The sequence below is a fragment of the Peromyscus californicus genome, unplaced genomic scaffold (genome assembly GCF_007827085.1).
Source record: "Peromyscus californicus insignis strain IS unplaced genomic scaffold, ASM782708v3 Scaffold_3__1_contigs__length_106647218, whole genome shotgun sequence".
NCBI lineage: Eukaryota > Metazoa > Chordata > Mammalia > Rodentia > Cricetidae > Peromyscus > Peromyscus californicus.
Genome location: NW_026294551.1, coordinates 37,296,396 through 37,310,519, shown reverse-complemented (window position 1 = coordinate 37,310,519; position 14,124 = coordinate 37,296,396). Strand labels below are relative to the sequence as shown.

General features: G+C 39.0%; 1 protein-coding gene across 7 annotated transcripts in view; it reads left to right on the top strand.

The window, feature by feature from the left end:
- Window positions 1–14,124, top strand: part of Bcas3 (BCAS3 microtubule associated cell migration factor) — a 506,689-nt gene that overhangs the window by 126,733 nt on the left and 365,832 nt on the right. For all 7 annotated transcript variants that reach the window (XM_052759620.1, XM_052759614.1, XM_052759617.1 and 4 more), the window contains exons 12-13: window positions 5,149–5,319; window positions 11,972–12,065. In XM_052759620.1, coding sequence (XP_052615580.1) covers window positions 5,149–5,319; window positions 11,972–12,065 — 265 coding nt within the window. The remainder of the gene's footprint in view (window positions 1–5,148; window positions 5,320–11,971; window positions 12,066–14,124) is intronic.

Below are 14,124 nucleotides of genomic sequence, written 5' to 3'. Positions count from 1 at the left end.
TTACATAGAATAAGAACAGTAAGATTGTGCCTATTTTTTTTAAAAATGATGACATGTTACCTTGATTAAAAAAATTGATAAAAATCAAACCCGAGTTATATCTGGCCACTGAGAAGTAAAAAATATTAGAAACCACAAATAATATACCGGATAGGATGTATCTCATTCCTGTGGAATATTTCTACAGGATGACCATGGCTGTCACTCAAAAACAGTGAGCTTTGCCACATCCAACAAAACCATGGCTGAACTCCTAAGTAAACAAGATGGCTAGTCCTAGTTTGGGTTCTATCTCTGCCAGGGTTGATTACCTCTGCTGGTTCTCATTTCTGATGGTTGCTTCCTTATTTATCAGAATTTACTCTAAGAGTTTTAAAGCTCTGTTGCACTCTAGAGAGTTTGGCTCTTTTGCTGTAACCCCCCCCCCCTCCCCGCCCAACACACACACCAAGAGGCACGACCACACGCAATAATATAGAATCACAATCACAGGTGCCACCCTGCCTCAGCTTCCCAGGTTGCAGGAGTGAGACACCATGCCCAGCTACATTGTACATCCTTTATGTTTCAGACCAAGAATGGAAGGAGTCTAAACAGGTAGAAGCCCCTCGCCAGGCTAATTCCAGTACATGACTTCCTAGTTCCAGAGATGTGGCAAGTGCATCATGTGGTGCCTTTGCAACCTTCTAGCAAGAACAGATAACTCCAGGCCTGGGTACCCCACCAGGATGCCTGCGTTACCTTGGATTTGTGTTTGGATCTCACAACACTTTACTGTCTTGTCTAATGTTCAATACCTGCCGTACTGTTTCACAAAAACATGAGAGTTTATTTTTAGTTTGTTTAACTAGCCTATTATGATGGGAAATAGAGGATAAGTTTTTTGTTTTGTTAATATGTGGTGGGTGTGTGCACCTGGGAGCAGGTGCCCAGGGTCCCCAGAAAAGGGCAGAGGACTCACTGGAGCTGGAGTTACTGGCTGTTGTGAGCTGTCTGACTTGGTTCTGGGCTCTGAACTCTGCTGCTGCAAGACCAGTGCCCTTAACCTTAACTTCTGAGTCGTCTCTTCAGCTGGCGAGGTTAACTGCACATTTTATATAGATATCTACACAGACTTTACATTGTTTAATTTATCGCTTTTAGTGTATGTGTCTGTGTCCATGGCATGTGTGAGGAAGTCAAGGGAATACTTTCAGGAATCTATGCTCTGCTTCCACTGGAGGGTTCTATGGATCAAATCCACCAGTCATCTCACCAGTCCTAAATTTAATGAATAAATGGTAAGCAAGTTTGCTCATGAAACCCCAAATATCATCTAGGCAGCAATTTACATGAGAATTGAAAGAAAGGGGGAAAATCCCACAGAAAATTTTCATTTAAAACTAGTAATAAGGCTGAGGAGACGGCTCAATGCAGAGAGCACTTCACTTGCTGCACAGAGGATCAGACCTAAGTCTAGATCCTCAGAAGTTTCTAGAAGCCAAATGAGAGTGGCAGCATGCCTGTGATGTTGGTGCTCCCTAAGCCACTGGGGCAAGCTCTTTGCTCAGTGGGGCAAGTTGAGCTCTTTGTTCAGTTAAAGACCTGCCTGGTAAGTGGAGAGTGAATGAGGAAGGCACCTGGAAGGTACTTCTGTCCTGCGCATACTGGGGAGAGGCTCCTGGTAACAGGGTTATGGATGTATCTCAGTTGGTAGATTCCTTGCTTGCTAAGCATGAAGCCTTAGGTTTGATTCCTGGTGTTATAAAACAGGGTATGGAGGTGCACACCTATAATCCTGGCACTAGAAAGAATACCCTGAGTTCTAGGCCAGCTTGAAACCCTGTATCAAGCAATAGAAAGAACCTCCTGATACACAGACTATGTATTAGAACTTCTCCAAGCTCATAACATAAGCTATGTCTAGGCTTTCTCAATTTTCCAGAAGAGAACATAGAAGCTAGGAATTTAAATAAAACAGCATCTTAAACAGTTAATCAATGATATAGCCAAAATTCATATCTTGAACTCTCTCTGTCTGAATCTGATCTTTAACCACTGCCCTACTTATTTTGCTTGTAATTTGTTCCTGTTGCTGCTTGTGATCTTATAGGAACACCAAACCGATAGGTACCTGATAGGGTGAAGACCTAGCAAAAATGAAGACTCTGGGCTGGGCGTGGTGCACAGTCCGTGCAAGAGGACTGTCCCAAGGTTGAGGCCAGCATGGTTTATATTATCAGTTCTGGACCATCCAAGGTTAAAAAGTGGCAAATGCTCTCAAAAGTGACACTCTGAGGAATGTAAAACTGTAAAATATCCTTCAATAAGATAACCAGCAAAGTTCTGCCTGCTGAATTCAAGCCCACAGATAAAACTTAGAGAAGACTGAAACCAAGGGGGGCAAAAACCCACAAATCAATTGCAACTGTTTTGTTTTGTGCTAAAAATCTCAGACTGCAGTGATTATAAAACACATTAGTGTTCCTCAATTAGCAGCCAAACGCTTGTTTCAATAATTCACAAGAAACGACTTACACCAAGACTGTTAGTGTTGTCGAGTAAGCCTCTGAAAGACCCAGGGAACCAGGCGCCACAGCGTATTGATGAGAGCGGAGCAGGAAGTCTGATTAACCTCTGAGATGTCTCAGCTGCCGCACGCACGCCATCAGTGCTAATGGAGCCATTCCCACGCAGAAGTAGCCAAGCCTTTATCCGCAAGGCCTTTCAGTGTGAACATGTCTGCTTGTGTATCCTCTGTGTTTGCCCCTGAGCGCATCAGCTCATGCTTTTATGCCAATGAATATGAGTATAACTAGGGCCCATAAAAATGGGAAGAAATGCAGGAAAACAAGCCATAAGTCAGCGGCAAAAGTCACCAAGAAAACAAGAGAAAGGCAGTATATTTCAGCCATGTTGGCATGAAGACTTGATGTGTTTTGGAAAGAACAACTATTATCTTTTCTTTTTAAATACAACCCCTAAACTTTATAGCAATTTGTGTAGTAAGTTATGAGACTGTAGGCATCATTGCAGCTGTGTAAATTAGGGGTGTGTGTGTTTGTGTGTGTGTGAATGCTTTCCGCATCAATGAAGACGTTAGAATGAACATAAGTAACATTTAATCCCAGCACTCAGGAGGCAGAGCCAGGTGGATCTCTGTGAATTCAAGGCCAGCCTGGTCTACAGAGTGAGTTCCAGGAAAGGTGCAAAGCTACACAGAGAAACCCTGTTTTGAAAAACCAGCCAGGACTGCACAGAGAAAGCATGAACATAAGTAAAAATTTAAGTCATTCTTAAGGTTTATATTGAGTTAGAATGAAGCACACCTACAAGCACTTTATGCACCATGAGTAGCATATATGATGCTGTAGTGCTCACACACCTTCACACTTTATCTAAGTAGCTAGTGCACACAGACTTGATACAAAAATATAATGAGGGCAACAGAGAAACCGCTTATGGAGATGATAAATTGCACACGTCTTGGGCCAATCTGAACTATTTAAATTCGTTAAGGTTCTTCAAGCCTGATTGTTTTGCAAGAGTGCTCTCAACAGAACAGTACTGTAGCATGTGACCATTACAGCCTTTACTCCCAGAGACGTGTATGTTCTCTTCCAGTGCAGGAGGCTGTCCCGGGGTCCCTTGTCATCAGTTGTCCCCCTTTCCATTAGCGCTAATGGTGTTGCTCTCTCCAAACTGTTGTCGTTAAGTTATCAGGTAACAAGAAAAAACACGGACATTTTTATTAAATCAATTGACCACAGTGGGGTGAACACACATTAATATAAGACTCTTAGGAGAGAGCTAGTGAACATAAATCAAGATTCTATAATTGTAATCAAATAATCTCATTTGAACAATTTCTTAGCACCAGCATAGAAAATTAACCTCTTTTACAGTCCACATAAGAAAATTCAGATTGACTGTTATGGAAAGCAGCGAGAAAAATCTAAAAGTATAAATATTAATTTGAAGTGCTACTCTGAAATGAAAAAAATATATAAACCTTTTCAAGGGTTCCAAGTATCTATGCAATAATAGGTTTATCTTTGTAGTGGTGTAGTAAGACAAAAAGACAAATAGAACTAAGGAACACACACACACACATACAAGCACGTGCACGCGCGCATACACACGTTAGATTTCATGACCTACTACAGGTAAGGTTATATTCCCCATAATTATTTCCCCACAAATATTCCTTAATATGTCCTTGAAATCCAGGCTCCTTGGTCTACTCTATTGAGAAGAATATTCTTCAAAAATATATTTTTGGTATAGTTTTCTCTCTTTTAGCTCTCTTTTTTTTTTTTCAGGAAAAAAAAACAACTGTTACTTTAAGAACATTTTTGTTCATGGTTCATTTCTGTTTTTCTTCCGTGGTACAGATGAACCTAGGGCCTCTGGCATGTGAGACAAACTTCACTGAGCTGCAGCCCTGCCCTGATTTCTATTAATAATTGTCAGGACAGTTAGTTGAGATTTATGAATAAGGAAAAACATATGCAATAGCTCTCCTCACTTGCTTTGAGTGGAATAGTGTAGCAGAAACACTACATTGGATCCAAGGCAACCTGTCAGCTACATTTCCTATTGGACATCATTTGCTTAGTAATTATTGTGGAGGGGGAAAGTAATTCCCATCATTCCTCTTAGTGTGTAGTCTTTTATAATAGCATAGGTGTACTTTTAAAATTATAACCTTTTCCCACTTAGAAATTCTGTCAATGTCTCAGTTGTTATCTTGGTGAAATGAATATAAACTTTGATATACAATATTTAAAAAGCGTTGTCACATGACAGTTCCCTTCTTATTATATCATACGTTCTAAAATATGTACATGAAGGGATGCAATAGAAGAAATATTATAGTAACTATATAGCTATTAAATTCAACAACTCTGCGCTTGTAATCAGTATCATTTAATTATGACATTATTGCCAACACACCGACTTGGCACATCATCGTGACTTTTCCTTGAACTCTTCTAAGCAGGTTTCAAGATCCTGTTGAATGGCAGACTGAAAATCTGTGGTCTTTATTGCTATATAAAATATTGTAAGAGAATAAGGACTTGAGGCTTGGAAATGATTCAAGTGCATATTTCCTGTTTAGAGTTTGCATTTTGTTGTAAGTCATACATTTTGTCTTTTGTTATGCAGACATTGAAAAGTGGTCTGACGATGGTTGGGAAGGTGGTGACTCAGCTGACAGGCACACTGCCCTCAGGGGTGACAGAAGATGATGTTGCCGTCCACAGCAACTCCAGACGGAGCCCCTTGGTGCCAGGCATCATCACCGTCATAGACACTGAGACAGTTGGAGAGGGCCAGGTAAGAACTCCCGAGGAATGACATTCATGTTACCTGCAGGGCTTGGACCCCAAAGGTACTTGGCCCGAAGAGATGAATAATTTGTAGTTTTAGAAATTTGAATCAATTCAGGTCAGATTTTTTTCACCTATTCTAGGAAAACAAGGGACATTTCCCACTTGTTAGTTCAATCATCATTAATGCTTAAAACCTAAAGGGAAAGTTGCAGAAGTCCTCACTCTTCTCCCTCAGAACATGTGTTTGTAAATACTTTCATACGTGTTTGTGCTATTCTGTTCACACTGGTTTTTGGTATAATGTCATGTTATAATCTACATCCCAAGATTAATAAATTTCTCCTAAAATGAGAAGTCCGGACAGCAGACTGAGGCAAGTCTTTCCTGTGCAGATTTGGTGGAAATAAGACAATACGCAGCAGTGGCTAGTCTGACATAGGTCAGTCTGTTATATGAAGTTTTAAGGCCTTTTCTCTCTTTTAGCTCCTGGAAGACAAGGTTTCATGTTGTCAGGTTATCAGCAGCAGTCCTCCTGCCCGAGTGTTCTGAGTGCTGGGCTCGTGGGCAGGCGCACCATGCCCAGCTAACATATGCCCTTCTACACAGTAGAAACCATAAACAAAACCAAAAAAAACAAAACACACAGAAGTTTGAAATTGCAAACCACAAAATATACATGACAATAGCCTGGGGAAACTCCTCTGTCTTCAGACAGTAGGTTAAGTCTAGTTGAGTTTTGTCTGGTTCAAGGACACATGCAAGAAGTTTTCCTTTGTGTCTTAGGTTGTTGGGAGGATGTTTTTGACAAAACTTCTCCCACCTCTCTTCAGTCAGTCATGAAATTTCTTTCATGTTCTAGCCTTTAAAATACTGAAAGGACATAATTTTTAAATCTTAATACTTAAGGTTGTTGTTATAACAAATATAATCTAAAATGTTTTAAATTGAAAAGTACTAGGTTTATGAAACACACCATTAATGTAGCATACGTATTCATTTTTTCCTTTTCATTTCTTTTCTCTCTCTCTCTCTCTCTTTTTTTTTTTTTGGTTTTTCGAGACAAGGTTTCTCTATGTAAATAACCCTGGCTGTCATGGAACTTGTTTTGTAGACCAGGCTAACCTCGAACTCACAGAGATCTGCCTGCCTCTGCCTCCCAAATGCTGGGATCAAAGGCATGCGCCACCCCGCCTCGTCACATATTCATTTTTTATTCAGAAAAAAAATGCTTAGAAAATTTGTTAGAATTGACCTTTAGTATTGCATGTTCTGTTGAGGAGTCTGCTTCCACTATATACGTACAGGTCAACATCTTTTTTTTTTTTTTTTTTTTTTTGAGACAGGGTTTCTCTGTGTAGTTTTGCGCCTTTCCTGGAACTCACTTTGTAGACCAGGCTGGCCTCGAACTCACAGAGATCCGCCTGCCTCTGCCTCCCGAGTGCTGGGATTAAAGGCGTGCGCCACCACCGCCCGGCTACGGGGCAGCATCTTAATGAAACATTACATTGGCAGCTAATTGTGTGCTATTTCCTTTGCAAGGATTAAAAGGTACTTGAGAAAGACTGACTTCGGTGCAATGAAAACAAAAAATGCTTTGAAATTCTGTGTTGTTAAATTTGGTTATTATTATTTTTTTTAAAGATTTATTTATTATGTATACAGTGTTCTGCCTGCATGTATCCCTGCATGCCAGAAGAGGGCACCAGATCTCACTGTAGATGGTTGTGAGCCATCCTGTGGTTGCTGGGAATTGAACTCAGGACCTCTGGAAGAACTGCCAGTACTCTTAACCACTGATCCATCCCTCCTGCCCCCTGGTTATGTTTTATTTAAAATTTCAGATTAACCAAATACATATATGCTTGTATTGATTTTTTTCTTTTTAAATATGTGCTAGCAAACTTTTCTATTAAATGTTAGGATGGCAGTGGGGGGTTGGGGGTTAGGGGGTTGGGGGGTGGAACAAACATGAACTCATGTGGAGAGGCACATACATATATTCTTTTTTCAAATGCCACTTGGATGTGATACCTATAGTCCCAGCTACTCAGCATTTGAGCCCTGGATTTCAGGGGCCAGCCTGGAAAACAGTCAAGGGATGTGGGAGTTATGGGAGGAGGGACGGAACTTTTGGTTTTGTAATGTGGAAATAAATGCATTATAGATTGTATATTTGCAAAAGTTTATCTTTCTTCGGTGAACAAATCAAAGAAGCTTTTCAAGACTTATCACATGTAAAATTGTTTTTTCCATCGTTGTTTGGGAAGCATCACAATTTCAAGATAGGTGTTCAGAAAATAAATAAATTCTATGCCAGTATAAAAGAACTATTTTTCAAAGGAATTAGAGTCATGTAGTCCCAGGCTGCCTCTTCATTTTCCCGAGTCTGTTTTTCAGCAGGACCCCTCTGTCTCCGTTTGGAGACCCAGGATGTTTTACACTGAACGGCAGAACATTAAAGGGATGGTGTCTCAGAGACTCCCCAGTCCGGGTCCATTCCACTGCTGTTTCCCCATCTCTGCCGTGCTCGTCCCTCCTGTCCACAGCTCAGGAGTTACCCGTCGTCCTCTGTGATTTAAATCCACTGGGACTTAATAGAGTTTCACATTCACTCTGGCAGCATATAAAATCGGATGCACCATCTTTCTGTTGCTGTATTGATTAATTTGATTTTATGGTGATGGGACCTTGCATGGTAACTGCATTAAGGAGGAATGGATTTAATTGACTTTGTGTCCATTTTCATCTTTGTTACTTTCATGTTTTATTTAAAAGCATTTCTTGACTGGAGAAGTTAAGTGGTATGATTTGCTTTTTACACATTTATGTAATCGAAGTTAGCAATGTGGCAAAACCAATAAGTGAAATAAAATACTTCAGAATGGTGGCGTAAATCTTAGCTAGGTTTTGCCCCAGACCAGGTATTCTTATACACCTTGTGTTAATTAAAGTATGTTATATTGTTTAGTATAGTTGTTGATGCAAATTATGACTTCACTCTGCTTAGATAAGTGGCCAGCTTCTACCTTAGGAGTATTATCATGGGCTAATGATGGTTTTAGTGGTCTGAAGCTTTAGGCACAATAATGAAACACTGCAGAGGACCCTTTCCAGTGGGTGTACTTGTTTGACCTTATGAATTCTGTAAGGAGAACAGTTATGGTACCTCATATCATACCTTGAGTTTTCCTGTATATCAGAACCAATGTGTTTTTTTTGCTGGAAGCAGTACAGTTTTTAGTGTTGCTATCAAATTAAGTAAAATACTAATTGCCTCAATTTCTAATCACATTTAACAGAAACTGGACAAATGACAAAAATATTTCACAGAAAAAATATTTAAATTTAATCTGCACAACTCATTTTAAGGAAATTGCAAGTTTAAACTACATACTAGACTCTAAGAAATTCAAAAGTTTGGGGATATATTCTATACTTGCATTATTAATTATTATTAATTTTGAAGTAATTCATTCCCATCCCTCAACCCTAACTACATCTCATTCTCTTCATTTGTATTTTGAGGGTACATGATATTTATTCATATCATTTTATTTTTTTGAGACAGTCTACTTTGTAGCTGCTTGGCTTGGAACTTCACAAGGCCTGCCTCTGCCTCCCAGACGCTGGAATGAACATGTGTACCACTGCACCTGACTGTTACTTCCTTCTCTGACAACTGTGAATGTACTTCTCCACACTTGTGTGATGTTGAAAGCGTCACATAAATGGAGTCAAATGTTGATGGTTTTAACGTTCATTTGTAGAGTCGTTATTTCATCAACTTTCTTTTCATATATTTCTATCTGAATATCGAATCAAGAGATTCTTTGCTAGAGAGACTCTGACTTATGTTGGCCAACTGGTGAATCCCCAAATACTCCTTGTATATTCTATAAAGAAGTCACATTGGCAGGAAAAACGTGGGGATGCTGTCCAGTACTGGCATTCGGAGATGCAGTTTATCTCCTGGCATCTGTATAAGTATATAAAGATGTTATCAGCATAGGCCCAGAAGCCTTTCAAATGATGCTGTGCACATTGGCACTTGCATTTGAAATCTTTAGAAATGGGGAAGAGAAGGACAGAAACGATGTTTGAAGAAATGATAGTCAGTTGTAGTGGCATAATCCTTGAGTCCCAAGAGTCACAAAGTAGAAGCAGAAGGCAGGTCTTAGCTCAAAGAGGTTACCTGTGAGCCTGAGTTACACAGCAAGACTTTCGTCTATGAACACAGAACACACAAGAGAGATTGTCCCTGAAACAGAAAGCAGAAAGATATGCACACGTGCCTCCTTTTGTTTCATTTTTAGTATCTGGAGTTCTTTGGAGTGTGATCTCTTTCTGGAGAAAATCTGCATTTGAACAAGGGCCTACATTTTACTGGAATTCATTCAACATTGACAAAAGGGGATGTTGATATATATATATATATCATAGTCTACTAAGGGACCACTAAGAAATTACTAGAAATAGTTAACACCCAAACCTTCCTGCCTTAGCCTCCTTAGACCAGGGATTATAGTGTACACTAGGATCCTCCATTAAAGCTATTTTTTTAGCATAAAAGATGATCATTTGGATAACAAATAACAAATAGTTTTGATGTATTAAAGTACATAGCATATTTAAGCCAACAATATCAATGATCTCTGTTTTACTTTTATAAATAGAATCAAATTTAAAGGTATCTAGAAAGATTAGATTAAAAGCTACCATTTTTATGAAAGTACTTTATGTAAGCAACAATAGTATTATAATAGTTGTATTCAGCCATTACATGGAAAGTTGTATGTCTTTCTATCTGTCCTTCCTGTTCCCGCACCTACATGCACACATGTGCATGCTTGTCATGTCATACATGTGGGGTCAGAAGGCTACTTATAAATGTTAATTGTTTCCTTCCATTGGACCTCAAGTAGTCAGATTTGTGGGACAGGATTTTTAACTGCTGAGCCTTCTTAATAGCCCAATACATGTTTTCTTTGCACAGTCAAAATAATTAAACTTAGGAGATCTCTAAATACTTATCAAAAAACAGTGGCTTTGTAAATAAATCACAGGTCAATCAAAGATGCTTAATAAAAAACAGAAAGTATTTCGAACTTGATGAAGGAAAAATGTACTGAAATTTATGGTATTTTGTGGAACCAAATGCCGAGATTTCAGTGCTTATTCTGAGAGGGAGGTACTTTAAACTTTCTCCTTAAGAAAATGGTAACACTAAGAAGAGAATAGTATAGCCTTTTTAAAAAAATGAAGGAATGCTGGGTAGTGGTGGTGCACGCCTTTAATCCCAGCACTTGGGAGGCAGAGTCAAGCAGATCTCTGTGAGTTCAAGACCAACCTGACCTTAAAAGTGAGTTCCAGGACAGATAGGACTGTTACAAGAAGAAACCCTGTCTCAAAAAACCCAAACCAAAACCCAAACCAAACCCAAACAAAACCAAACCAAACCAAACAAAAACCAAACCAATAAACAAACGAAATGAACCCCCCCAAAAAAACATATAAAGGAAGAAATAATGATCTGAACATAAATGAGGGAAAAATAATTTTAAAAAATCACAGAAAATAATTTTTTGAAAAGATAACACGATTATTATATTCATAAGCTGAATTAGAGGTCTATCCAGAGCAATATGACAAGAATTTTAAAGATAACAATTGAAGACATTTTATAAAACAGATTATTACTATAGTTTATTTAGTATTATATATGTTTATTTAGTGTCATTGAACTGTGAAGTTGAAATGAGTGACCTTTACGGCATGTGAATTGAACCCAAGTAACTCTGCAATAGTGCATTCCTTTTTGTGCCTTTTAGGCAAAGAACCAACTCTGTATCTTTCAGGGTGACTACTTTGAGCCCCTGTAGGACATGGCCAGCATTCTTGAGACTAGATTTTTGCTTTGCCCCCAGGCTGGCCGGGAATCTTGCCTTATCTTCTGATTTTTCTGTACATGGTATAACAGTATTTTCTCAAAGTGTCCCTTTTTAAATTACAATTCAAAATCCAACATGACTCAGCTGGTAAAGGTGCCTGCTGCCATGCCTGATGACCTGAGTCCAATTCCTGAGATCACATGAAAGGAAAGAACTGCTTCCTGCAAATATCCTGTGACCGACACTTGTGTACACACAGAATAATATAATTAAGTGTAAAAGATATCAAACATAGAACAAACTTATGTATCATACTCCATTATTATTTGTCTTATTTTTTATATTTTTCATTCATTGACTTTTTTTATTTTTTCAAGACAGGGTTTCTCTGCATAGTTTTGGTGCCTGTCCTGGATTTCACTCTGTAGACCAGGCTGACCTCAAACTCACAGAGATCCACCTGACTCTGGCTTCCAAGTGCTGGGATTAAAGGCGTGCACCACCACTGCCTGGCCCATCAACCTCTTTTTAATCATAGGGGAAATAGTGATTTTTTTCCCCAGCAAATCTCTCTGTAGTCATATTAAGTGGCTGTTTTTGGAGATTATCCATGTTCTATGAGGGGCGTATTGGATTGGTGATGGAGTTCACTTGGATGAGAATAAATTCAGTGCAGTGCAAGCATCTTGTTGAGGGATTGAGGAGTGTGTGCTGTGGCCTCTAAGCCATTAGTGACTAAGGTTAACCTTCATCCTTTCTTTTTCAAAGGTGCTTGTGAGTGAGGACTCAGACAGTGATGGCATTGTGGCCCACTTCCCTGCCCACGAGAAGCCCGTGTGCTGTATGGCTTTTAATACTAGTGGTAAGTTTTTAAAAAAAACATTTATCTCATGAGTTTTCTAGCTAATAAGTTTGGAGATGGAAAGTCTGTAATCAGGCTGGCATTGGAGAGATAGCCCAACAGTTAAAAGCCCTTGCTATGCTTGTAGAGGGCTGATCAACTTCTACTGCTAGCACCTATATAGCGACTCACCAGCTGCCTGTAACTTGAGCCTCAGGGGATCTGACACCCTCTTCAGGCCTCTGTAGGTACTGTATGCATATGTACAAACCACACAAAGAAATACGGTGCATGTGTATCGTAAGTAATAATACTACCAGTGATCTTTGAATGACTAAGTTTACAATTCATCCCACCTTGCCCTATTCAGAACTGTATTTTAATTATCTGTAAACTGATGTTTGAAATGCTGCAGTTAATGTAAGCAGTGCTCTTGAAGTCACATTAATTTTGCCAAATATCAGTATTATAGACTAGAATCTTAATGTAACACAGACACATGTTCTTTGTAACAGGATTCATGTTTCCACATGACATCATACAAGCTTACTTTTAGTTCTTTCTCTCTGTCCTTCTCTCCTATTCTTCCTTTCTGCTTGCTCCTAAGGCATGTGATGATGACTAATGTTAATAAAAATGTGGAACACCCTATTACCCACTTTTCCTCTAAATTTTTTTATCAAGAAAATATTATCTCTGAGCTAGAATAGTAGTTTTGTACTCACCCACTGTTAGGAACAGTTCTCCTCAAGCAAGAACCAGCCAGTTCTTACACTATAACAACGGGCAGAGTGAGTGCCGGCCTCTTGGTTTGCATTCTGTGCTGGAAAGTACTGACATTGGTAGAAGTAAGTGAAGCCTAAAACACATGATTTCTAAACAAAAGATGAAAGTGGTGTTTGTCCCAGAGCTGATTCTGTCTTTGTAAATTTATAGGCTTCAGGTCCTGCTCATTTGGGTGATGGATCTGAGAGTCTTAGCATTTTTATCTTATTTTTCAGAAATTATGATATCTCTTGAATTGATGGGAAAGTTCTGTTTTTTTTCCCATTTTAAAATAAAGAATGATAACAAGAAAGTCATATCGAGCACTTTTGACTAATCTTCTTTCCGATATCCTAATTAGTCATTTTTGATGAAGAGAGATTTTTATTATAGTGGTTGATCAGTAAGATTGATTTAATTAAGATGGACAAATAGCTATTGAAATTCTCTGAATGTTAGGGGAATGAAGTTCAAATTGGAGACATGCTCTGAGAATGTGTTCACTTGTATCTCTCTGCTTTGGGTAACCAGCATGACTCATTGTAATTCTGTTATGTCCACTTTCCTTTGCATTATCTGCATTTCACATCACCCCTGAGCACCCCTGATGTGGGAAGCTACCTGTTCTCCTGATTCTGATGTTACATTGTACACAGAACATACTCGTGGTGTAAAGCTAGCCATCACCTCGTCACTGTCCACAATGAGTTCTCTGTGGTTTTAGTTTGAAACCTGCAACTTTCCATTTGCTGTTTGACTTGCATGCATGATAAGATTCAAACAGAAATGTTGTATTTACTCTTCTGTGTTCCTAGAGCATTGGGTTTATAAGTATGATATAATTTATTTGGAGATGATCACTTTTTTTAGCTGTTTTTTTCCTTTGTGAGCTTGTAGCTTCCTTTCAGCTCAGGATCTGTTGTCGTCCAATCCATCTTTCTATGTCTGCTGCCTGGCGAGTATCTCAGTGTATTGGCATGCTTATGGAATACATTCTTTTTAACTTGTCCCAGCTATAGATTCATGGCTCTGCGGTTTATTCTCTGCTCTGGAAATAAAAGAGGATGGTCAATAGAATAGTTTTTTGTTGTTGTTGTTTGTTTTTGAGGTCCTGGAGACTGAACAGGGACTGACTGGCTCGTGCTAGGCAAATGCTGTCACTGAGCTGTATACCCAGCCAGCTTTATTCTTCTTTCTTCCCTCATTTTCCTTTTGCTATTTGACAAAGAAGCTACTGACCCAGATGGGCTGATTATTTCTGAGTCAATGCTCCACTGAAGTATCTGTTATACCTGTGAGTTATGCACAATGATTG